Below are 26,540 nucleotides of genomic sequence, written 5' to 3'. Positions count from 1 at the left end.
TAGCCACTTTGCCTCAAGATCTCCACACCAAGATCCAGGTCAGAAACTTGTATCTCCCAGCCTCAAGATCAGGATCACAGGTGAGCCTTCCAATTCTGGATGTAGTTCATTCCAGATGTAGTCAAGTTGACAACCAGGAACAGGCTTAGTGGCACATGGCCCTGACCTCAGTACTTGGGAAGTAGAGGTAGAAGGATAAAGTATTCAAGGCCAGCTTTGGCTACATAACAATTTGGAAGCCAACCTTGGCTACACAAGATTCTATCACAGGGGGAAAAAAGTCACTCTGGCTTAATAGACAAAAAAATCATTTTAATTGTGTAAAATTTTACATAGAAAATACATAGAATGTACCAAAAGGATAACTAAAATCTTCAACATCAAAAGTGGACAGAACAATTTTTCTCATGTTCTTTGGAGTCTTGGGTTTTTGAGAAAAACAATAATTCCAGGAGGTACAAGGACAATTCTTCCCCAAACGATAACCCTTAACACATCTTACACAAAAAAAGGAGCCCAGGAGAAACTGGAGGATTCACGGTGTCTAGGTTATAAATATCAATTTAAAAGTCACCCATATCATGTAACTCAGGAGCCTCTGTTCCAACCCAGTGTGTTTTATGAAACAAAGAGACAGGGCTAACTAAAGGAATCAAAGAACCCTTCTCCAAGCACTGACACCAATCTAACTGGACACCCTACTCTGATCCCATGTGTCCTTGTCACAAAGATGATTTTAAAAGTAAGAAAGCTGCTTTTCACCTTGTTCCTACCCAGTGAGCTAACTGATCTAACCATGCTCCCCTCTCTCTTCCTGCCAAACCTCTCACTCCCCTACCCTTTTTGCAGTAGGGATTAAACCCAGGCCTCACATGCCAGGCAGACTCTCTTCCACTAAGCTATGTCCCCAACCCTGTTTTTATTTCATGTTTTTTGAGACAGTCTTGCAAAGTTACTCAGGTTGCCCCTCAGCTCACTCTAGCTGGGGTAGACCTTGAATTTCCAATTTTGCCTTAGCCTCCTTTATAGCTGAGATTACAGACCTGCACCACCAGACCCAACTCCTAATCTAAAATCAAACTGCAACTGTTAAATGGGAAGTCGAATTATAGTGGCATTAACTGTCCCAACTTGATAGAAAGTGCACTGAACAATAATACAATATAGCAGAGACCACAGAAAGGAAGATTGAGCTTACTACATAAAATTCTCCCTGCCTATCCTCCAGGTTAGTTTTCTCTTCACACACAAGTAATCTGTTGTGCTTAAGAAGAGCCACCTTCGAATCCAAGCTTCACTACCCCTGTTCTCACAGTCAGTGTAGAGGAGAAGGAAGAAGCAGGAATTGAGAATGCAAGGTGTGTACATTTCAGAGTAAACAGCATAGCTCAGTAGACAAGAGAGGGACATGGTTCTCTCTAAACAGAATAGCTACAGTTTCTAAAGAACAAGAAGCGTCTTGTCCTGAAAGGAAGGATTGAGGCAGCTGAGGTGGTATTCACTGAAACCCTAGCATGTAGGAGGCTGACAGAGGAAGTCTGCAGTTCAGGTCATTCTCAACTACCAGGAGAGTTGGAGGCCAGCCTGGGCTACATAAACAAAATGGAAAAAGCGTGTGTGTGTGAGTGTGTGTGTGTGTGTGTGTATGTATGCACACGTATGTGTGAGTGTGTCTTTATTAAGTCTGGTGAGTAAGACTGGTGACTCCAGGGAACGGTGGAAGGCAAGCAGCCTCAACCCTTACCCTCTTCTCACATCCAGAAATCTAGACTGCTAGTAGGGGTAGATGAGCCCAGGGGCAGCTTAGGTAGTCCCAGCTACCCACCACCATATGAACTGGGTGTGTAACTCTCTTGTTCTTTTTTTTTTTTTTTTTTTTTTTGGTTCTTTTTTTCGGAGCTGGGGACCGAACCCAGGGCCTTGCGCTTCCTGAGCTAAATCCCCAACCCCAACTCTCTTGTTCTTAGGCAGTTTCTCAGAGTGACTTTAAAATAAGAACCAGGTCAGGCCTGGTGTCCCATGCCTGTGATCTCAGCAGCCTACACCCACAAGTATGCCATCCTCCTAGTCTATAGGATGAGTTCCAGGCTGTGATAAAATGTCCCACAGAACAAAAGGAAGCAGGTCTCCTTCAGGATAAGGTAGGGAAGCCCCCATATGAAGGAGCACTTAGAGGCAAGGAAAAAGGAAAGTGAGCAGGAGAGGTACATCGGAAGGTCGCTGCTAACCAAAACCTGACACTCCCACCCTATTTTAGTGGAGAGAAACCAAGAATATGGGGGAGGTGAGCACAGGCTCCCTGTTCCCACTGTGATTTCTATGTGGGAGGTGAGGGGTCTGAGACAGGATCTTATACACTGCAGCCCATGCTGACCTGGAACTTACTATGTAGACCAGGCTGGCCTCATATTCACAGCAATACTGCCTCAGACTCCTGAGTGCAGAGATCATAGCTCTTTAAAGAGACAGGAACACTTAGTAAATTGTACATGTTAATGACTTAGATAATCTGAAGGTTTAAGAGCCAACTGTGCTCTAAAATAGAACACTGAGATTTCAAAGGTAACTAATCCCCAAAGTGGAAGTTAGAAAATGGATCTCTTAGCAAATAGGAAGCCAGGTGTAGAATTTATACATATATATCTCTATTTTAAAGTATAAAATTGAGAAAGTATATACAGAAATCATCATCCTACGTCTTAAAAAGGAGACATACAAAAAAGGGCCTGAAGAGCCCTGGCGAGTAGAGGGCAGGTGCTTAACAGCTGGAAGAATGCATATTGCCCAACTGCCCAGCAGCCAGCATGAGAATGTCTTTCTTCTCCTTGTGGAAGCGCAACTCCTTGCCCGCCAGCCTGGCTTCATCGAGCTCCCGTTCAGTGGAAGCCAGCTCTCTTGACAGTGCCCCTGGCACACTCTGCTCCCGGCTCACCCAGTCCAAAGCCATTTGGTGGCGAATGTCATCATCTAAGGCCCGATGTGAATAATGAGCCAACACCTCCTGGTCAGAGAGGAATGCAAAGATCACTGAGAAGGTAACACACATACACAGCATATAGCACAATGACCCTGATGGATAAAGACATAAGTCCTGTATATCATATAGCACAGTGATGCCAATGGAACTTAGCCTTGATGTCTGGCTGGAAGTTAGCACGTATGTCCTATAAAGAGTTTAAGTAAACCAGAAGTGGATGGGGCAGGAGATACATGCACAGATCACAGGAGCACAGGGCTCTGCTGTGGGGAGCACAGTGACGTTCAGAACAGCCAGAGCTCTGGGCTCAGGGACAGGATACACCTTCTAGTACCCCAACAGTGTGCAGAAGGTGTTTGTGGTAGAAAATATGGCCACCTTTTAAAGCAGAATAAAATCTCCTAAATGTGTGAAAACCTGAGCATACTATCTCTTTGGTTGGTTGGTGGGTGAGTGGGTGGGTGGGTTGGTTGGTTGGTTGGTTGGTTGGTTGGTTGGTTGGTTATTTTATTTGAGACAGGGTTTCCTCTGTGTAACCCTGGCCAACCTGGAACTTTTTCTGTAGACCAAGTACACTGTCTCGAGGTGCCACTTACCCTTGCTCAAGGGTCTGTAGGAATGCCCATAACTTGGGAAAATTATGTTAAAAATGCAATGACTATTTTATTTCTTGTGCTCCAGCTAGCTCCTTGTTCTAGAAGGAATAGAAGGGCTCCATGAAACAATAGAGACTGATCCACAATTAGTGTGACAGACTTACACTCAGAAGGTGATAGTTTCAGAGTTGTCAGCCTGTCTTAGAAGGGAGGCAGAGCAGAGCGGACTAGTTCATGTCATAGCAGCCAGGAAACAGAGGGCAAAAGGTAGGACTTTTTGGTGGTTTATTTTGTTTTGAGACAGGGTCTCACTGTGTACCACTACCTGGCGTGAAACTAGCTAGAACTCAGATCTGCCTGCCACTGCCTCCTAAGAGCTGGGATTAAAGGTATGAGCTACCAAGCCCAGCTTAGCCAACGTTTCTTAAGGGAAACTTTATGATGGGGAAGCAAGGCAAAAGGAGCACAGTGACATTCAAAAAGCAAAGAATACAAGAGCTGGCTGGGTGCCTGCAGAAGGCAGAGACAGGCCAGTCTCTATGTTCAAGGCCAGCTACTCACTACAGAGGGAGTTTCAGGACAGCCAGGGCTACACAGAGGAACCCTGTCTTGAAAAATAAAAACAAAACAAAAGAATCCAAGAGCAGAATGAATGAGGCCTTCAGTGGTCATTGCCTGGTAACCATTTAAGAGCTCAAAGCAGCTCTCCTGCTGCCCTTTTCCCTTGGGTGACTCTTTTTTTTTTTTTTTTTTTTTTTTTTTTTTGGTTCTTTTTTTCGGAGCTGGGGACCGAACCCAGGGCCTTGCGCTTCCTAGGCAAGCGCTCTACCACTGAGCTAAATCCCCAACCCCCCCTTGGGTGACTCTTACCTGTCGAGAGCACTGTCTTTCTCTCATGGCCTTAAGGCTGCCATTCCAGTGCAACAGCTGAAAAACTGTCATCAGCTCCTGAGGGAGGAAATGCCGGTGTGAAGGCCATTTGTTGTTGTTGACCTGATGATGACCCCTGGAACTAACTAAAACCCAAGCTGCTGGGTATATCTGTAAGGGACTTTTCTTGATTGGATCATTTGAGGTGGGAAGACACCCCTTAAGTGTGGGCCACACCTCGTGGCAGTCTCTATGAAGGACATGAAGAAGGAAGCTTGTTGTCTGCCTGCTTGCTCCTGCCCTCAGCAGCAAGTCCATTCCTTCATTGGCGTTACAGCCTGCCCCTTTGGGATTTTGGTGGGCACTGAAGACTAGCTGAGACATCCAGCCTCGTGAACTGAACAGACACTGGATTCTAAGAGACAGTCATTGTTGGAAAAGTCAGACCACAGCCTATAAGCCACTCTAATAAACTCTGTGTGTGTGTGTGTGTGTGTGTGTGTGTGTGTGTGTGGTGGGGTGCCCATGCATTTTATCAGTTCTGTTTCTCTAGAGAACCCTGATTAATACAACCAGGACAGTGACTTTTAGTTAGGAGATTCATCAGAATCACAGGGGAAACTTTTTACAAATTATGTTGGGAGCACCTATAATTACCAATTCTGGTATGCAACCCAGGACTAAACACTGTAAAATCTAGCCACCTTCTCTCCCTGTGTTTTTTCTGAATGAGAAGGTAAAGATTAGTCGGTAGCATTAAACTTGCTGTGTCAAGCTGTCCTGCATTACGTGCATGGAGCTATACCTGGAATTCCAGCATTGACTTGCCCTTGTTAGATTCCAGCATGAATCGGAAGGCACCAATCCCCGTGTTTGGGTTGTCGGCTTCCTCTCTGTTACCCTGGTAACAGGAGAAAGAAAAAGACAGATCTTCAATCAGAATTATTTTGACCAGCACTATCCAATAGCTATTAGTCACATTTTTGTGCGTGTGCATGTGTATGTGTGCATTTGTACTCATCTGGAGGCCAGAGCTAGTGCTATTCCTCAGGAACACTGACCACCTCCTGTTAGAGAGGGTGGTTGGTCTGAGGTTCACCAGGTAGGCTAGCCTGGCTGGCCAAAGAGCCCTAGGGGTCCCCAGCTGTGGAACAATATGAGAGCTGCCACACGAAGCACTTCAAATGGGCTTTGGGGATCAAATAAGGGCCTCCTGCTTGCAAGGCCTTGAATGGTTAAGGCTTTACCCGCTACCTCATCCTCTAGCCCTTCACGAGCCACATATTTAATTTTTAAGGATTGTCTTTTATGTGCGCATGTTTGTGTATCATGTGTGAATGTCAAGGCCAGAGGAAGGCAGCAGCTCCCCTTGGAGCTGGAGTTACAGACAGTTCACCTGACAGGGAACTGAACCCTGGTCCTTTTAGAAAGCAGCAAGTGGGGGCACCGGGCAACTCTGTGCCTCTCGGAGGAAAATCAACTAAACATGGGCAAAGGAGATCCTAAGAAGCCGAGAGGCAAAATGTCCTCATATGCATTCTTTGTGCAAACCTGCCGGGAGGAGCACAAGAAGAAGCACCCGGATGCTTCTGTCGACTTCTCAGAGTTCTCCAAGAAGTGCGCAGAGAGGTGGAAGACCATGTCTGCTAAAGAAAAGGGGAAATTTGAAGATATGGCAAAGGCTGACAAGGCTCGTTATGAAAGAGAAATGAAAACCTACATCCCCCAAAAGGGGAGACCAAAGAGAAGTTCAAGACCCCAGTGCACCCAAGGGGCCTCCTTCAACCTTCTTCTTGTTCTGTTCTGAGTACCGCCCAAAAATCAAAGGCGAGCATCCTGGCTTATCCATTGGTGATGTTGCAAAGAAACTAGGAGCGATGTGGACCAACACTGCCGCGGATGACAAGCAGCCCTATGGGAAGATGGCCGCCAAGCTGAAGGAGAAGTACGAGAAGGATATTGCTGCCTACAGAGCTGAAGGAAAAGCAGCGAAAAAGTGGGTGGTCACGGCTGAAAAGAGCAAGAAAAAGAAGGAAGAGGAAGACGATCAAGAGGGTGAGGAAGAGGATGAGGAGGATGAGGAAGAGGATGAGGAAGATGAGGAAGAGGAAGACAAAGATGAAAAATAAGTTGGTTCTAGAAGTTTTTTCCTTGTCTGTGTAAGATGTTTTTAAACTGTACAGTGTTTTTTTTTTTAATAGTTAACACACTACTGAATGCGTCTTTAGATAGCCCTGTCCTGGTGGTATTTTCATTACCTTGACTGGTACAGTCTTGGGGGTATAAATTAATATGGAAATTTTTTTTAAAGATTTATTCATTTATTATATATCAGTACACTGTAGCTGTCTTCAGACACACCAGAAGAGGGCATCAGATCTCATTACAGATGGTTGTGAGCCACCATGTGGTTGCTGGGAATTGAACTCAGGACCTCTGGAAGAGCAGTCGGGGCTCTTAACCGCTGAGCCATCTCTCCAGCCCCTAGTTTTTGGTTTGGTTTTTGATTTTTTTAATTTGTTTTTTTGAGACAGAATGCCACTGTGTATCCCTGGCTGTCCTGGAACTCAGAGATCAACCTGCCTCTGCCTCCTTCATTCCAGGACTAAATATGTGTGTGTACCAACCAGCTGATAAAGAATTTTCTTATTATTTTTGTTTGTTGAAGATAGGTTCTCTCTATGGTCCTGGTTATCCCAGAAGTCACATGACCATCACTATAAAATTTTTGAATTCCAGAAAACTTGAATTAAAAGGATCAAGATGCCAAAGAAATATAAGGACAAATCAATAAACATAAAAACACAGATAAAGAATTAAAGACAGATTTGGAGCACACAACACAACACAAAAGTTGGTAGAATAAACAGACTAGAAATGCACCCAAAAGGGCTGGAGCCATGGCTCAGTCATTAAGAGCACTGGCTACCGCCCCGAAGGACCAGGGTTCAATCCCCAGCACCCACATAGCAGATCAGAACCATCTATAGATCCAGTTCCAGGGACCTAATGCTCATCTGGCTTCTAGGCACTGCATGTGGTACACCCATATATACAAAATAATAAAATATTTTTTAAAAAGAAAGAAAGAAAGAAATACAGACAGAAAAAAAAAAAAACAAAACCCAAAAATGCATGGGTTCCCCGCCTCTCCCATCCCCCATGCTCCCTCCTTCCATTTCCAAGTTCCTTACATTGAAAGATGCCAGGGCCTCTGAGACACTCTTCTCAATAAATTCATCAGTAATTCTTCGGGATGGATGTTCATTAAACACGGAGTTCATTAATGCAATCTTTGCAGCACTTCGCCGGGCCTCAGCTTTTGTGGGGCAAAACTAGGCAGGAGAGAAAGAGGGAGAATATATACACATCTAAGAGAGGGGAAGAGCAGCAGGGAAGACACCACTGAGGAGAGAGGAGGAACAGGAAGGACACCACTGAGGAAGAGGAGGAAGAAGAAGAGAAAGAGGAGGAGGAGGCAGAGGAGGAGGAGGAGGAGGCAGAGGAGGAGGCAGAGGAGGAGGAGGAAGAGTGGTGCTGGGCCAGAATGTCTGGCATGAAACAATCGTGGTCAGCAGACCAGAGATGTGTGTTCCTCATAACTTGGTCTCCTGAATAGGCTTGGCCTCTTCCTGCTCGACTTTCTGCCTAGCTGATTCGAATCAGTATGATCAGGAGTTACATATCGGCTCTTTTGTTTTTTTCTCTACTAATAAGAACATCACGACCTGATTTGGTCTTTATGGACCATGCCTCTTTTGAAAGCACTAACAAAAATTAAGTAGAATCAGAATAAAACTATAAGAGACATGATCAATAACTTACAGCAGGAAGAATTAACTGTGGAAAATCCAGACCTCGTAGATAGTGAAAGAATTAAGGCAATAGCTATTAGAGGGGAAAGTTCCATCAATTATAAAAAAAACCCCAAACATTTAGGAATTCCTATCAAGTAGTTACGTGGAAGAAAACATTAATTAATTAGAGCAAGGTGGTGGGCTCCTCCTTTAGGTAAAGACAGCATGAGTAGATACAGGACTACTACGGAGCCATTGCCCTACACAGGGACATATGATGAAGAAGGTGATAGATGGGTTAACATTGATGGAAAGACAGTACTATATTATTCTTTAAATTTTATAAAATGCTTGGCCAGATCACGTCCCTGTGCTTGCCTATTATCAAAAAGAACTATCTTATCTTTAAAAGAATTACATACATTTTGGCTAAGAGAGAATAAAAGACTAAAGATTCCTTACAGCCGGCTGTCCCGTTGTTATCTGAGAGATGATATTTAGAGATCGAGGTAAATGAGGTATATGACCACCATCTGTCACCAGTCTGATTCTCAGGGAAATTTATTTCCTGTCTTGCTTTCTGTTCTGTACTTCATGTATACTGTTAAACTTTTTCTTGGTTATTGTTTGAGTGTATCCTGGCCAGGGGCCAAAAAATTAGCTTCTGTTCAAGCATTGTATATAACCACAAAGCAGATTTCAGTAAAATCGCAGCAGACTCAAACCACCCTGAGTGTGCTGTGTCTGTCATTGCGCCGAACCTGTGCCTTCCTGAGTACCAGAGCCCTGCTTCTCCCACGGTGTCCTCCGTCTGAGTGGTCCATGGCAGAGCAGCAGGGAAGACACCACTGAGGAGGAGGGGGACAGGGAGGAGGAGGGGGACAAGGCGGGGAGGAAGAGGAAGAGAAAGGAAGAGGAGGAAAAGGAGGAGGAGGAGCAGCAGCAGCAGCAGAGTAGGGAAGACACCACTGAGGAAGAGAACATTCGTACACACACCAGGGATGAATCAGTTGCATTCATCACACTTTCCGAAGCTTTACTGAAAAATGGCATGGTGTTTGGAAACACAATTTTAACTAAACATCCTGAAGTCATTAAAGAATTGGAAATGACTACTCCTACCAAATTGAGTGCAGAGCTAGGAAGGCTGCTGAGTCAGCAGATAGCCAGAAGACAGGAAAAGGCCTCTACTTACACTGTCAGTGAACTAATTACTCACACAAATTACTCACACACCAGTTTGTCAGGCAATGGTCTCTGAATTCTAGGTAACTTAAGATTAAAACAAGGCGGAAACCTTTTGGAATTCTGGGATTCTTCCACTTTCTCTTAGCTGTAAACAGGCATTTTCTACACCCAGGACCTTGCGCTTCCTAGGCAAGTGCTCTACCACTGAGCTAAATCCCCAACCCCGGGAAACAGCTTTTTAAAAACAGTAACCAACATGGTATTAGGGCAAATCTGATGTTCAGAAGTCAGATCATCCCAATGTCAGCCCCCTAGCCTACATGGTATTCTATTATAATTAGTCTTTAGCAGGTTCTGCAGAAGCCTCTGTACCTTTGTCATTCATGATTAAGAGAAGTGATGTAGAGTTTTGCTTTTTTGAGACAAAGTCTCTCTCTGTGTAGCTTTGGCTGTCCTGGAACTCACCATGTAAACCAGGCAGACCTTGAACACACAGAGATCTCTCTGTCTCCCAAGTGCTGGGATTAACGGCATGTATCACCACGTTGGCTGGATGTTTCAGCTTTCAAAGGGACAGTGGGAGATGTTGTCACTTAACTATATTGATAAGTCCTGATTTCCTTTGGAGGGCAGTTTCCTCTGAGATAGCTCGATACATCCACATTCAGGCTTGTTTCTCTATTTTTATTTATTACCAACCTGTTAACCACTTTATCCCATAATATTACTACTAAAAATGTCAGCATGAAGAAAACCACTAGGAAAATTCTACCTGCCAAGGGGGGTGTAAAATAAGCTAAAAGCCAAGACCAGATCATTTAACTTTCAGAAAGTAACAAATCAAAGTAAAACTCAATCTGTCCTTCAGATTGGGATGAGGTGAGAAGGAGCCATATTATTCTGAGGAAAGAAAAGGGGCTGAGATGGCCCAGTGTTAAAGGACTTGCTGCACAGGTGACAGCTGGAATTCAGATCCTAGCCTCAGAACCCACATACACAATCTCTGCCCGAGGTTCCAGCCTCGGGACCCACATACACGATGTCTGCCCGAGGTTCCAGCCTGTGGAACAGCAGAGCTTGGATCCCCAGAGTGAGCTGGCTGGCAAGAGCAGCCGTGTTGGCAAACTGTAGGTTTGACAGAGATTCTGCACTGATGAGTAAGGTGGAAGAGCGACTGAGGATATTTATGTCAACCTCGGGATTCACACACACAATAGATGTGTACATGCACCCACATACATGTACACCACACATGAAAATGGAAAGCTAATGTAATCATTAGTTATCCTGGGCTTATATTTATTTATCTGAAATGGTTCAAGTGTTGAGTCAAAAGGTTTAGTCCTCTGTTTTAAAACAAAGTTTCCAAGCCAGGCATGGTGGTGTACACCTTTAATCCAACAAGGCAGAGGCAGGCAAATCTCCATGGGTTCAGGGCCAGCCTATTCTACATAGCGAGTCCCAGGACAGCCAGGACTATAAACCTTGTCTATGAATGAATAGGTCTTGTGAATGAGTAGATGGATGGATGGATGGATGGATGGATGGATGGATGGATGGATGGATGGATGGATGGATTTCCTTAGGACTTTCTATTTAAGGCAAAAACTGAGCTTCAGTGGTTTTTATTCATGCAATAGATAAATTGTCATCTATGTAGCAGTCTGAATGGGTGGCAGGTTTTTAATACTGACCAAGAAAGAAGATAGTTTGCAAGGCCCTGGGTTCAAGCCGATGTGTATACACACACATATACACATATACAGAGAGGGGAAAACAGATACAGTTGGGAACACTTGCAAAGACAAGCAGTAATGGTACATTGTAAATCATATGATGGGGAGGCCCAAGGTGCTGTGCACACAACAAGGGCTCCGACCATATCTAATGGACACAATCACATGAAAACTAACCAAAGGTGTCTATTATCTTCTTTTAATTCCTATTCAGACTCTTTAAGGTGACATTTTAGAAGGCTGCCTTCCTCTCTGAAATGGAAAAAAAAACAATTCTTGATAATATTCATACCAATCTATATAATTTCTTTTTAAAGATTTTTATAATCTGCTGTTTTATTTGTGTATAAATCAGGGTGGGAGTGCCAGTAAAGGCCAAAAGAGAGTGTCGGATTCCCTGGAGCTGGAGTTCCCAGTGGTTGTGATCTGCTTGAAATGACTGCTGGGATCTTAACTTGGTCCTCTGAAAGAGCAGCCAGTTCTCTTAATGGCTGAACTATCTCTTTAGCCCCCACAATTTCTCTCTATCCTATAAAAGTCTTCAAACATTTTATATCTGCATAGAACCTTAACAACAGAAAAACTTTAGAAACAATGTAACCTGGAAGCTAGGACTGTAGGCCAGTTGTAGAGTGTTTGCCTCTTGTGCTGGAGCCCTGGGAGCAGCCCCCAGGCAAGCACTTCATAAATGGAGCATGCCAGCTCTATTTCTCATAATCCCAACACATGGGAGACGGAAGCAGGAGGATCAAAGTTCAGCATGGTCATCCATATTTTGAGGATAGGCTGGACTACATGAAATCCTGTCTTTCAAACATGAAAATAAGGAAGAGGGGATGGAGAAATGACTCTTCTTGCTCTTAGAGAGGACCTGAGTTCAGTTCTCACACACAGAGAGCCCACATCACAAGGTTTACCCCAGGGACTTAATAGAATGGCATCTGCACTGACTTACACATTCCCTCAACACATGTAATCAAAAATAAAATCAGAGCAGGGTAGCAGGGGCAGGCAGATCTCTTAAGGGCCAGCCTGGTCTATCAGCAAGTTCCAGGACAGCCAGGATTGTCACAGAAAAATAGTAGGAGTAGGAGTAGGAGTAGGAGTAGGAGTAGGAGTAGGAGTAGGAGTAGGAGTAGGAGTAGGAGTAGTACCAGAGCTGGAGAGAGAACTCATTGGTTGCAAGCACAGGCTGCTCTTATAGAGGACTCAGGTTGGATTCCCAGCACCCACATGCCAGCTCAGAACAGTCTGGAACTTTAGTTCCAGGGTATCTGGGCACTCCTCAAATGTGCTACACAGACATGGAAGCTATCAAGATGCCCATACACATTTCAAAAAGAAGAAATGGCCAGAAGTTGGAGTGTGATCGTGGAAGCCAGATTAAATCAAAGGTTGGTGCTGGGAGTGCAGTCATAACTGCTTGAATTTGAAATGGGGTTGAGTTGTGGGCCCAAAGAAAGCATGCTAATTGAGGCTCCCCTGTGTCCTCATGAGCCTCAGGTGCTGGAAGGACTCCCTCAGAGTTAGTCAGTCCTCATATTCATGACATCAGGCAGAGATTGATGGCCAAAGTAACAAACGTCCTTATTAGCACTTACACATTTACCCTAGCTGCTGCTGCCTCATGAATTACCTGGAAACTCCCGAAGCAACTCCCCCCAGGCAGAGTAACATAGCAGACGTAGGGAGGGCTGTTGGAGGGGACCATCTCGTACACCACCAGAGCCCCGTTCTTCAGGTCAGCGCCCCGAGACTGCTTCATCTGCCAGAATTCCTGAAGGGCCTCCACCACGTTCACTGCAAGAGGGTAAACAGACTAATAAATCAGCATGCCACAGCTGGGCTTCCTCCCTCCTCTTCCCCTCCCCCAGTGCTCTAGTTCCTAGCTTCTCAAACTGTAGGGCTGTGACCGTATATGGGGTAAGAGAGAGTGGGAAACTGAGAACAGGAAAAGGCTTCTGGATGTGCTGTAACCAAATTAATCCAAAATCAAATGTGGAGTGAGTCCAGGGTTTCTGACGGTGCCGCTGGTGGAGAATCCCGCAGCGATGCAGCAGCCTTGGCGCCTTGTGACACGACAGAGATGGCTGAAACACTCTGCTCAGATTGCAGATGCTTACCGTGTCTAACACAAAAATCTTATGGAAACACAATAGTTTCCAAATAGTTCCAAAATAGTATATTTTTATTGTATTGTGTTAAAATGTTCAATTTAAAAATTGTTGTGTGGGGCTGAAGAGATGGCTCAGCCATTTAGAGCATTAAAGTGTTAGATTTATCTTTTTTCTTTTTATGCATATGAGTGTTTTGCCGGCATGTATGCCTGAACGTCACATGTAGTGCTGGTTAAGGTTAGAAGCACACATCAGATCCCCTAGAATTGGAGTTGGGATGGTTGAGGGCCACCATGTGGGTGCTGGGAGCCAAACCCTAGTCTATTAAGTCATCTCTCTAGCCCAATATTTGCTTTTGAAAGTTACTGGTTTAAGTTTGACTAAAATGGATGGATGGATGGATGGATGGATGGATGGATGGATGGATGGATGGATAAGTGGAGGTCACCGAGATAACTTTCCTTAAGACTGGTGAGCTAGTTCTATTCACATAAAGACAGAAGAGAACTGACTCCGTGGAATGGTTTTCTGACCTCCACGAATGCCATAGCACAAACACCCATAAACTTGCATCATGCACACACATATACATAAACAAGTACAATTTTAATTCTTATGCAAATTTTGGCTTGTGAGTACAAGTTTTCTTTGTAAAGGTTTACTATTTTTGTATATGGATGTGTGTGCATGAGTGTGTGTACGTGCACCATGTGTGTGCAGGTACCCATGGATCCAGGAGAGGGTACTGAGTCCCTGGACCTAGAGTTGTTAACAATTTCTGGAACGGCCCTAACTACTTCTGCCACTCTGTACTAATGCAAATCAGCTCTCAGTATTGATGATGATGTGTTCAGAGTATCAATAAACTTTAAAAATGTTGACAATGCTCTATATCCATGGTGTCAAGTACTCAGCCTAGATTTACTTTGTTAAGAAAGAACACAGGTAAGTGAACAAAATAAGAAATAGATATACTAGATGATGGTGGCACACACACCTTTAATCCCAGCACTCTCGAGGCAGAGGCAGGTTTTTGAGATGGAGGCCAGGCTGGTCTATAGAGCAAGTGCTACGACAGCCAGGGTTACACAGAGAAACCCTGTATTGGAAAAAAACCAACAAACCAATAAATAAATAAATGCAAATAAATAAGTATGTCTATCTCATTAGTATGCATATTGTCTTAATCTTTAGTAAATGGTAAAATTATATATGTGTGTGTATATGTGTGTGTGTATATATATATATATATATTATCTATGTGTGGCTTTGTGCATGTGTGTCTGAATGTGAGTGAAGGTGCACATGCCACAAGCCATCTGTGAACAAAAGACAATCTTGGTTTATTAGTCCTCGATGTCTGCCTTGTTTGAGGCAGGGCTTCTTGTTCTTCACTACTAAGCCATGCTGGCTGGTCTTCCAGCCTCCTGGTATTTTGAGTCCATCACTCATCTTGCCTCAGGCACACTGGGATTACAGATGTGCTGCACTGCATCCACCATTCCATGGATTCTTCCAAATGTGAGCTCTGGTCCTCACACTTGTGTGGCACATACTTTATCCACTGAGTCATCTCCCTAACCCTAAAGAACTGTTTTAACATTTAATTCTGGCTTATTACCAAGAAATGTTTGATTTGTATATCTATTCTATATACCTATATTCCCAAGGTTTCAGAACAACTTCTTGGGCAAAAAGGTGGCCAGTGAACAGAGTTTAAGGGCCCCTGCTTTATCTCACATTTTGGTTAGTACTGGGTACCAAAGTAGCTTAACTTAAATACTACAGCCAAAGTTTCAGGGCTGGCCAGCAATATTACTGTGTAATAAAATACAAGCAGTCATTCTACAATCGGTCAACTGGCCTGGGACAATGACGCCCATCACCCAGGTGGCAGCTCCATCATATTTATGGAGTACTTACTAAATGACAGGCGTTTCCATGGGCCTTTACACACCACGTATAACCTTAGGAGGCAGGTCTTTTAGTCATCACCATTTTACGGATTATAAAATGAAGAAGGGTTCAATAATTGCGCTATGGCTGGAGAAATGGCTCAGGGGTGAAGAGCATTGGCTCCTCTTCCAGAGGACTAGGGCTCAATTTTCCAGGGCCCATATGTCAGCTCACAGTAGTCTGTAATAACAGTCCCTGGGGGGATCAGATGCCACCTTCTAGCTTCTACAAGCACACAGGTGACACATACATGTATACACAGGTAAGACACCCATACATATAAAATACAAATAATTACAACTTTTTAAAAACTTTTTTATTTATTGTATGCATGTGAGTAAACTGTAGCTGTCTTCAGACACACCAGAAGAGGGGCATCAGATCTCATTACAGATGATTGTGAGTCACCATGTGGTTGCTGGGATTTGAACTCAGGACCTGTGGAAGAGCAGTCAGTGCTCTTAACCACAAAGCCATCTCTCCAGCCCAGAACATTTTTTAAAAAGGATTTTAAAAATAAATTTATTTATTATGTATAGAGTTCTGCCTGCATGTACACTTGCACACCAGAAGAGGGCATCAGATACTATTATAGGTAGTTGTAAACCACCATGTGGTTGCTGGGAATTGAACTTAGGACCTTTGGAGGAACAGCCAGTGTTCTTAACCTCTGAGCCATCTCTCCAGCCCCACATTTTTTTTTTAAAGGCTATGAACTACTGAACCATCAGGCTTCGGAATGAGAAACAAAGCCAGCTGGGTGTGGTGGCACACATTTGTAATCCTCACACTCGGGAAGCTGTGGCAGAAATTTAAGATTGTGCTGCCTAGTTTTTTTTTTTTTTTTTTTTTTTTTTTTTTTGGTTCTTTTTTCCGGAACTGGGGACCGAACCCAGGGCCTTGCGCTTCCTAGGTAAGCGCTCTACCACTGAGCCAAATCCCCAGCCCTGTGCTGCCTAGTTTTATGTCATCTTGACAAGGTAGGATCATTTGGGAAGAAGGAATATGAATGCATAAACTGTCTCTATAGGACTGGCCTGGATGCAAATCCATAGGGCAGCATTTTCTTGACTGACAGTCTATGTGTGAGGGCCCATTCATTGTGGTGGTGCTGCCCCAGTGGACCTGAGTTGTATAGGAAAGCAGGCCTCGTAAGCAACATGGAGCAAGTTAGAAGCAGCACTCCTCGATGTCCTCTACATCAGCTCACGTCCATAGGTTCCTGCTAGGTTTGAGTTCCTGCCTTGTAATGGCTATTCTTGGTTGTCAATTACATCTAATTAAGTAAAATCACTCAGTGAGGGATTTTTTTTCTTAAAAATAACTTATTTTCATTTTATGTATAGTGGTGTTCTGCCTGCATGTATATCTGTGTAAGAGTGTCAGATCTTAGAGTTACAGATAGTTGTGAGCTGCCATTAAACTCAGGACCTCTGGAAAAGCAGCCAGTGTTCTTAACCACTGAGCCATCTCTCTAGCTGCCCCTCGCGCCCTTTTTACTTTGTTTTTCCTTCACTGGCATTAAAACCTACCATTTGGGATTCCGGCATCTATTCAAGACCAGCTGAGACACCCAGCCTCGTAGACTAAGCAAGCAACTTCTGGATTCACGGACTTTCCATTCCAGGCAGCCATCGTTAGATTAGCTGGACCATGGCCTGTAAATCATTCTAATAAATGATTTACACACACACAAGCACATATGCACACATGCACATGTTAGAGAGATATGAGAGAGAGAGGTTTACTATATCAGCTATTACTCTAGAGCCATACCTTGACTTTCCTTGGAATTGTGAACTGAAATAAACCCTTTCCTCCCCAGGCTGCTTTTTATCATGATGTTTTACGACAGCAATGGGAACCCTAAGAGCAAGGCCATCATAAAGGGGGAGGGGCTAGGAGAGTGTTCTTGTGGTTATAATACTTGTTGTGCAATCGTGAGGCCCTGAGTTTGGATTCCCAGAACCCATGTAAAAGCTGATATAATGTATATATGTAGCCCCGGTGTTGGGGAAGGGGACGTTGGGTAGAGACAGGTCCTTGAGCTCACTGGTTAACCAGCCTAGACAAAAAGAAGAGCTCTTGTTTCAGTGAGAGATCCTGTCTCAATAAGAAGAAGGCTGGAGAATGACAGGGAAGATACCTGGAGCCAGTCTTTGGCCTCATGGGCACACATGGGGAGGTCACCGTGCACAGGAAATTATGTATATGTGACAAACTGAGACCTTGGTTCCACAGTCAAATCATTTCTTTTTTTTTTCTTAAAGATTTATTTATTATAGATGAGTACACTGTAGCTGTCTTCAGACACACCACAAGAGGGCATCAGATCTCATTACAGATGGTTGTGAGTCACCATGTGGTTGCTGGGATTTGAACTCAGGACCTCTGGAAGAGCAGTCATTGCTCTTAACCACTGAGCCATCTCTCCAGCCCCAGTCAAATCATTTCTTGTTGTTGCTTGTTGTTTTTTCATTTGCTTACTTACTTGCAGGACAAATGTAGCCAGGCAAGGACTCTACACTAGAGACTTTAAAACATTTTTTTTAATTTAAAGGTATTTATATGTATGAGTGTTTTACCTGCGTGTATATATGTGCACCACTTACATGCCTGCTACCCTTGGAGGCCAGAGGATATTGGATCCCCTGAAGTTCACAGTTATAAGTGGAATAGAACCCAGGTCCTCGGGAAGAGCAGCTGGTGCTCTTAGCCTCTGAGCCATCTCTCCAGCCTCTTAGTTTTGCATGGAACTGGAACTGGCCCAGAGCCCAGTGTGAAGAAGATCAAAAAAGTTACCGTGAGGGTCATGTCTAGGCTGAAGCATGAGCTGGAACTCTTTAGGCAAAAGGTAAGAGAATAGTACACCATATAACAGATATGGAGGCCGTGAGAGAGCAGGAAGCAGAGCAAACTCAGAGAATAAGGGCCCACTGTGCCTACAGGAAAGTGCAGGGTGGCTGTAAAAAGAGGCAGTGACCAGACTAGGTAGGGCTGTGTTTAGGGTCTGATCAAAGCAATGCATTTTACATAGAAAGGGGGATCTGGTATGTTCAGCTTTGGCTGCAGGGTTCCAAACATTTCAAAAGACTTTAACTGGAGCCTCATAAATCACACATACCTTCTGGTACCTTATGGCATGAATACTCTCCCTCTCTCAATTACCACAAAACTCATCCATTTCTTCACATTGTGTTAATTTGGATCTGTCAAGAAAGTGCTAAGATAAGATAAACATGCAAGAGATTTATTGGAGTAGGCGGACAGGACAGCCCTCAGGGCACAATGGATGTCTGACATGTGGAAGACAGGGAAGGAAAGAGGCTTAAATTTGGGCTGCACTGTAGTTCCAAGAAAGGTCTGGCCAAGCCAAGAAGTCTTTATGTCAAAGGAATCCCAGATCTTACCCCATATGCCTCATGGGCCTGCATTAACATCCCTGTTATGCTCAGTCATTGACAGGGACAGTGGCAGGAATCTCGGACTGTGTGCAAATGTGGTGATGGACCTAGAGGGGAGGGCGAGACTGTGAGCCCATTTTGCTTCAGAAGAAGGGATCTGACCCAAACACTTTCACTAAGCAAAACTCAGTCTTTAAGGGTGGGGAGAATAGCACACAGCCTTGGCTAACTAATCAGAAGTGGGTGGCCAATGAGTCAGCTCTTACCTGCTCTGCAAACTAAAACAAAGATCCCCACAGAGAGGCCGGTAGGGAAAGCAGCAGAAACCCTTTCCTTGGCTCATAGCCTATACTTGACTGACTTGGTAGAGTGCTCATTCTTCTATCAAAAGACTGCATAAAAAGGAAAGGCTCCCTGTCTTGTCCTTGGGCCCGGTGAGGCTCTTCAGAGGTCACTCTGGCCCAGAGAGCTCTGCCATCTTTGATCTTTCAATTGAGACCTTTTCGGCCCTTGTCTTTGAGGCAAACGACAGCTCCCCTAACATACGAACAACAGGGGAAATAGTAGGGTGGAAGAGAAGGGGAGGCGAACATGGGGAAGGGCCTATTCAAAGCTTATGCCTGCCTCACATCCAGCTGAACTGGACCCTGGCATACAGCACAGGGCTAGTTCTTTCATGATCCCTCAAAGTCTAAGGAAATGGAGCAAATTTAGGTAATACTGAATATGAAATGAGAGACTGGGGAAAAGGGGGTTGTGGTTTTGTTTGGGGTTTGGTTTGGCTTTTTCTTGTTTTTTAAGCAATTGATTGTGATCTACATTTGAAAATGCCCCTAAGTGATGCTGTGATGTGGGGAAGTGGGAGCTCTGGGGCTCAAAGCCTGCAACAGAATTGCAGCAGGAATCTAGATACCTTAACTGACCTGTTCTTTCCAGCTTGGGAAACATAACCCAAGATCCAATCTATGTCTGAGCTTCAAAGGGCTTCACGAGTCCCCTAAAACTTACAAACAGTTCTAGGTGTGCATTGTATGAGTTTGTACTTGTATAAATGAATAGCCCATAGGGTTTTGTTTTGTTGTTTGATTTGCTGTTTTGTTTTTCAATACAGGGTTTCTTTGTGTAGCCCTGGCTGTCTGGCAACTTGCTCTGTAGACCATGCTGGTCTTGAACTCAGAGATCCATCTGCTTCTGCCTCCTGAGTGCTGGGATTAAAGGTGTGTGCTACCACTGCCCAGCAGGTTTTGTTTTTGTTTTTGTTTTTGTTTTGTTTTGTTTTTAAAGCAGATTTTCAGTAAGAAATCATGGGCATAATGGTTTGTATAAGATATTTGAAGAAGTGCTATCAACAGAATATTTTTGACAAATGCAAATGCTTTGTGGAAGATATTGACAGATGCTGGGTTGAGATAAAGACCAAACTAGTGAGGAATGTTAAAATGCTTATACCATGATACTGCAAACACAAAAGGGAATATTTGGTTTTGCTTTTTACCTGTAGGAAATAAAACACTAGATTCTGTCTAAATGAAATGTTGGTGACAAATTGTTTATTCCCAAGGATAAAGACATTAAAATGATGACCTCAGGCAGAGGTGGGTGGATCTGAATTTGAAGACAGCCTGCTCTATAGACTGAGTTCCAGGGCAGCCAGAATTATATAGAGAAACCCTGTCTTGGGCAGACAGACAGACAGACAGACAGACAGACACACACACACACACACACACACACACACACACACACACACACACACGCACGCACGCACGCACAGAGTGCACATGTTTATTAAATGGACCTAAAAAAGACAATAAGTATAGAGTGAAGACATAGTTCAGTTGTAAGGTGCTTGCCTAACATGCCCGAAGGAAATGCTAGCTCTGGGTTAGTTCCCAAGCATGGGAGTGGGGTTGGGGGTGGGTGGGTTGGGGGGATGAGGGGATTAACATAGGAGCAACAATAGTAATGTACTGGCTGGCTTTGTGTGTCAGCTTGACACAAGCTGGAGTTAATACAGAGATGATGGGGGTGGGGGAGTGTAGCCCATTGTGGGTGGTGCTGTCCCTGAGCTGGCGGTCCTGAGTTCTATAAGAGAGCAAGCTGAGCAAGCCAGGGGAAGCAAGCCAGTAAGTAACATCCCTCCATGGCCTCTGTATCAGCTCCTACTTCCTGACCTGCTTGAGTTCCAGTCCTGACTTCCTTTGGTGATGAACAGCAATGTGGAAGTGTAAGCTGAATAAACCCTTTCCTCCCCAACTTGCTTCTTGGTCCTGATGTTTGTGCAGGAATAGAAACCCTGACTAAGACAAGTAATAATAAAAGAGTAAGTCCAGGGTCAGAGGCAGTAGCGTGCATCTGGAATCCCAGCCCTGAGGAAGCTGAGTCAAAAGGATGGCATATTTGAGGCCAACCAGGACTACATGAGACCCTTCCTCAAAAAACAAAACAAACAAAAACCCAAACCAGCCCATAGGTAGGGAAAAAAGATGAAAACAATATTGTGGTAAGGATAAAGGTGTTAAAAGAGGGTAACTAGGTAGTGACACAGAGAGGTGAGGGGTTGCCCTGATCATTTTGGTTTGCAAGAATAAGCTGTGAGAGGTTCAAGATATAATGGAAATGGGGAAGCTGCTTAACAATATTTTGTCTAATATTTTCCTCTTCAGTTTTTGGAAGGCCATGAGTAGCCTAGGGCATGCAGAAGTCTTTGAAGGCCAGCACTGTGGAGTAGCAGTGGGTTCAGTGGGGAACTCCATCTACTGAAGCAGGATGCATTACATCCTGCCAACATGTACTACTTCAGTCCTGGGAACCAGGCTACCTCATGGGACAAGGACTTTGCAGATGTGTTTGCCGACTCTGACTCAGGGAGTCATGGATTACACCAGTGGCACAGAGAGGCAGAGGCAAGGGGATCTCTATGAGTTCGAAACTAGCCTGGTCTTATTATGAGTTCGAAGCTATTGAGAGTCACACAGCTCTACAGACACCACTACTGCCTGCTTCAAAAGAAAGAAAGAGAAGAAAGGAAGAAAGGAAGAAAAGAAGAAAGAAAGAAAGGAAGGAAGGAAGGAAGGAAGGAAGAAAGAAAGGACAAAAAAGAGCAACAAAACTGTGAAGGGGAGCTCAGAGTTGGCAACACACAGAAGAGGAGACATCACAGAGGCAGACACTGGAGTGGTGTGGTCATGACCAGGGCTCAGGAATGTTGCTGCTGCCAGGAGCCCGAGAAGGCAAAGGAGACTAGGCTTTCTGGCAGGATCCTGCTAATACCCATTTGGTCCAGTGATACTGATGTTAATGTCTGGCCTGCAGAACTGTAGAAAAACACACACTATTTTGTTAGGGCTCCCATAGTCCAGGTTGGCCCTGTGTAGCAGGGATTGCCATGAATTCCCATTCTCCTCCTCCTCCATCTCCCAAGTGAGGATACAGAAGTGCGCCATCAGACCTGATCCTTTCTTTTTTTTTTTTTTTTTTTAAAGATTTTATTTTATTGTATATGAGTACACTGTAGCTGCCTTCAGACACACCAGAAGAGGGCATCAGATCTCATTACAGATGGTTGTGAGCCACCATGTGGTTGCTGGGATTTGAACTCAGGACCTCAGGTCGGTGCTCTTAACCACTGAGCCATCTCTCCAGCACCCCTGCTTCCTTTCTTTCGCTTTAAGCAGCACAATATATGATGCTCTGCTCTGTCAGTCACAAGAAATTAACAGGGGTCTGGTCCAATATTTCCAAAAGTTATAAATGCCCACACAGATTAGCTCCAGTGATAGATAGTCTGTGATTGTAGTGACAAAGAAAATACCATGTGAAATTCATTTATTCTTGGGCTGGAGCGATGGCTTGATGGTTTAAAGCACCTGCTACTCTTCCAGAGGACCCAGCTTCAATTCTCAGCACCCACACAGTGGCTCAAAACCATCCGTAATTCCAGTCCCTGGGGATCCAACACCCTCTTCTAGCCAATGTGGCACTAGGCATGCACATGGTACACAGGTATGCATGCGGGCTAAACACCCATAAACAAAAATCAAGACAAGTACTATAATACCCATTTTGCAAAAAGTATACAGCTTAGGGGACAGACCAGAAGTGACAGAACCAGGATTAAGAACTAATAATTCCCTTGGCTCCAAGCCACGCCCTCTTCCATGGTGTGCTACCTTGCGATATTACACCATCGACCCTCACACGTGTTCTAAAGCAGACTAAATATGTAACTTGCTCACCACTGCACCTGGTGAGCAGTAAACATTTGTTAAATGGAAAAAAAATGGAACAGATAAAGCATAAAAACGAGTGAGCAATATCACCGAGATCACAGTGCATGACAGGGCCAGGTCCCCAGTCAAAATCTCTCACACTGTGAGCTGAGCTGAGAAGCAACAGCAAACCAGGCATGATGGCACACGTTTGTTATCCCAGCAGTTGGGAAGCTGAGGCAGGGGAATCACCCTGAATTAAAAAGTCTGAACTACATGGTGAGTTCCATACTAACCTGGGCTATATACCAAGGACTTTTCTCAAAAAAACAAAACAAAGCAAAAGAGCCGGCACAAGTGTGTGCGTGTGTGCGTGTGTGCGTGTGTGTGTGTGCGTGTGTGTGTGTGCGTGTGTGTGCGTGTGAGAGAGAGAGACTTTTGAGCAGGTGTGGGTAGGGGAGTGGGAACTAACCTATAGATGAGGGAACACCAGAAGAGAGAAGAGAGAGAGCGAGAGAGAGAAAGAAAGAGAGAGAGAGAGAGAAAGAAAGAGAGAGAGAGAGGGAGAGAGAGAGAGTGTGTGTGTGTGTGTGCGTGTGTGTGCGTGTGTGCGTGCGTGCTCCGACCCAATGCTGGTGAAGATAAATCTAAGAAGTCAGTACTGGAAACGGTGCGTCTAGACTCCTCAGGAAAAGGATGAAGGATTCGAACTGAAGATGGCAGGTAAGGTATCCCCAGACGAAAGAGGGATCTGGACCAAGACCAAAGTAAATTGTATTCAGGGCACCAGAGCCACCCCAAATGTCATGCCATCAGTCACAAGGGTGTGTGGGTGTCTGCCAAGGGCAGCTTTGCCGATTAACTGAAGCAGAGAAGTGGTTCCATGTGGTGAAGGACTCTGAGCCAAATCTGCAGAAAGCCAAATTCTCCTACAGCACTGGCTGGACACCCAGACTGGAAACGAGAGACTCAAGAATAATAAGACTGGGGCGGGGGCACTGAAGGGGAGACACAGCACAGAATCCGAAGCCTGGTTGTTCTTTGTCAGCACAATTCCTTTGTTCCTTCATCCTTTCTTGGGAAACTAAAAGAGTTTTCCACACACCCAGTTTAGAAGCCAAACCAGAGGCTCTTCAGGGCACAGAAGCATGGGTGAGGATATATTTCTCTATCATGTTGATAAGTGCCTGTAAGTTTCCAAGAGGAACTCTTCAGACATAGGGTAGCTACTTCTGTCCACTACTACACCGGAGGCAAAATGTTGCCCTCAGTACTGAGGTAAAAGGAGCTGGGCATGCTACCGTACGCCTTGCTAAACGTGGGAACCGACCTGGAAAGTGGCTGTATGGACTCACTAGTTTCAGAAGTGCATCCGTTTGTATCCACAGCACCCTGCAGAAAGAATCCTAGCTTGGCTGGCATTCAAACTGGTTAGAGAGCAAAGGGAGGGTAACAGTAAATGAGCCATCAGATGTGCAGCGGAGTGGATCTGAACATTCAAGTCACTGAAATCTTCCAGTTGACAAAGATACAAACATTTAAGAGTAGAAGAAAATGAGCCATGTTTCAAAGAAGAGATAACCAGAAAATCTGGGCTGGCAATCATTTCAAGTGCCCACTCTGTTGTCAGTTGCAGGATCTTAATTAACCCAGAGCACAACCCTTGAAGAAACTTGCTCAGTGAAGTTAGGAGTCCCTTTGCACCCACAGACACAGCCAGACTGACAGGCCTCGGAAGCCTGTCTGCTCTTTTCACTGATGCTTCCAAAAGGAAGTAAAGAGTAGAGTGGAAGGAGGACAACACCCTGGAAAAAAATAAAGGTGGGAAATGCTGTGCAACTTTTCTCCCACTAAGACAGAAAGGATGCTGTCCCTTTTAGACCCAGGAGGTCCTGACCAAGGAAACAGAAGTGATGTGTTGGAAACTCCAGACTTAAAGTCTGAGTCACACACCCTTCGCTGTGTGTTTCTTGCCGTTTAAACTATGAATTTGGAACCAGGATTCTGACAGGAAATTGGTTAACATTGCCTAAACAAAAACAACAAAGAAAATCCTCACATCCCTCTTCTCTGAAATTAAGCATCTTTAAGCTGGCAATTTCTAAGCAAAATAGGGTTGTTGCCTGGCTCATTTCCACAGAATTCAGCATAGAGTGAGCCAGGGCCTGAGATTTATCCTCAGTTCCTGGGCAGGGGCCAGGAACACAGCGCCAGACAGACAGAGGCCCGAGTTGTGAAGCTCCAAACTAAGACTCTAAAGTGAGGCACCAAGTCACAGGAAGTGGCACGGCCTCAATGGTGTGGGTCCAGATTCAAAAGAACAGTTATTGTGAGTGACTTTTGAAAGCACTACCTAATTCTCCAGCAGATCTGAAGTCCTGATGGAAATTTCATGTCAGGGGCAGGGTGGATAAGTATGTGAAGAACTAAAAAAGTCGGGGTTTAGAAGATGAAGTACAGGGGTTCAGGAATTGCTGAGATCAGATAGAGAAGACAGAGAAGGGTAGGGAGGAGAAATGTCCTGGGTCTGAGATAAAGGAGAGGATCCCACACAATAGGAGCCGGTTCTCAAAGGGAGGAAGGACATTAAAACCTTTAAGCCTCCAGGAGTTCGGCTGTTGACAGAGAAAAAGTTGGGAAGAAATGAGAATTGCATCTGAAAAAAGGAGTCCCTGGAGAATGCATTAATAACTCTGTGTGTGTGTGTGTGTGTGTGTGTGTGTGTGTGTGTGTGTGTGTGTGTGTGTGTGTGTATGTAGACGCGCGCGCACAAGCGCGCGCGCGTGTGTGTGTCCAGAAGGAAACTCCCCAAAAGGAAATGCATGCAAGGGCTGGACGCCAAGCAGAGCCACTGTGAGGACGGTGGGAGCTGTGGGAGCCATGCTCCTGCCTAGAGGGTGTCCCGCAGAAGGCCAGTCCCCGACACTTACCTCGACCATAGCCCTGCGTGTGCTTGGCGAAGCTCCTCACCACCGCCTCCACCGCCTCGCGCAGCACCGCCGGGCTCCCCGTAGCGCCGGGGGGCAGGGGCAGCCCGGGGGCCCCAGCCAGAAGCAGTGGCGGCGGGGGCGGGGCGGGGGGCGGTGGGGCGGGCGGCGGGCCTGCGGGGGGTGTGGCGGCGCTAGTTGGGGCCCCGGTCACCCCCGGCCTCAGTGCTCGTAGAGTGCCTCTCCCGCCGACACCTACGCCGGGCTGCAGCCGCTGTGCTCGCATAGTCTCCATCCCGGCGGCTGGCGGAGCTGGGCCCCGGAGCCTGCCAGCCTGGCGAGCTAACGGTCCCAGCCACCCCAGTGAGCAAGAGCCGGGAGACTGAGGGCGGTGCCGGGATCCAGCTGTCAGTCAAGAGAGGGCGGGAACGAGCCAGATGCGATGCCAATCACTGGTTGAGAGGGAGGAAAGGGGTGGGCCCTTAAGCCACCTTAGGCAAATGATTGAGGAAGGCGGAGGCTACGGGAACCAATTGAAAAAAGACAAGGCTAAATCGTCTAAGAAGGAGAGCTTCTGAGCATCTTTGGGAATCCTGTGGTAAGCGCTAGAAATCCGGCCAGACCCCTAGGGCGGGGCTTGAAGGAAAATAGACCTGGATGCAAGGCTAGATAGAATTGTAGCTGGAGAGGATCCTTAAGTATCATTTGTCTATCACTTTACTTCCTAGATGTAGATGCGGTTCAGAGAAGTGATGTGACTC

The 26,540-nt window shown here is 45.2% G+C and overlaps 1 protein-coding gene and 1 pseudogene across 2 annotated transcripts; one reads left to right on the top strand and one right to left on the bottom strand.

Moving 5' to 3' along the window:
- Positions 1-291: 291 nt before the first annotated feature.
- On the bottom strand, positions 292-26,163 carry Lix1l (limb and CNS expressed 1 like). 2 transcript variants are annotated; one of them, NM_001395134.2, is given in 6 exon segments: positions 292-3,001; positions 4,444-4,521; positions 5,249-5,344; positions 7,638-7,778; positions 12,801-12,964; positions 25,783-26,149. In NM_001395134.2, coding segments are annotated over 6 exon segments (1,014 nt in total). In that variant the 5' UTR covers positions 26,075-26,149; the 3' UTR covers positions 292-2,758.
- LOC147996432 (high mobility group protein B1 pseudogene) lies at positions 5,913-6,643 on the top strand (annotated as a pseudogene).
- Positions 26,164-26,540: the final 377 nt, after the last annotated feature.

This window comes from Rattus norvegicus, chromosome 2, assembly GCF_021556685.1.
Source record: "Rattus norvegicus strain SHRSP/BbbUtx chromosome 2, alternate assembly SHRSP_T2T, whole genome shotgun sequence".
Classification (NCBI taxonomy): domain Eukaryota; kingdom Metazoa; phylum Chordata; class Mammalia; order Rodentia; family Muridae; genus Rattus; species Rattus norvegicus.
This window is presented reverse-complemented; position numbering and strand designations above follow the sequence as displayed.

Bases quoted from the DNA above. Each gene is read 5' to 3' on its own strand.
- Lix1l (XM_087631129.1), bottom strand. From the start codon at position 26,074: ATGGAGACTATGCGAGCACAGCGGCTGCAGCCCGGCGTAGGTGTCGGC. The intron at 12,965-25,782 runs GTAAGTGTCGGG...ACCCTCTTGCAG, and splicing joins CACGCAGGGCTATGGTCGAG to TGAACGTGGTGGAGGCCCTT. The intron at 4,522-5,248 runs GTATAGCTCCAT...TTCCTCCCTCAG, and splicing joins AGTCAATGCTGGAATTCCAG to GAGCTGATGACAGTTTTTCA.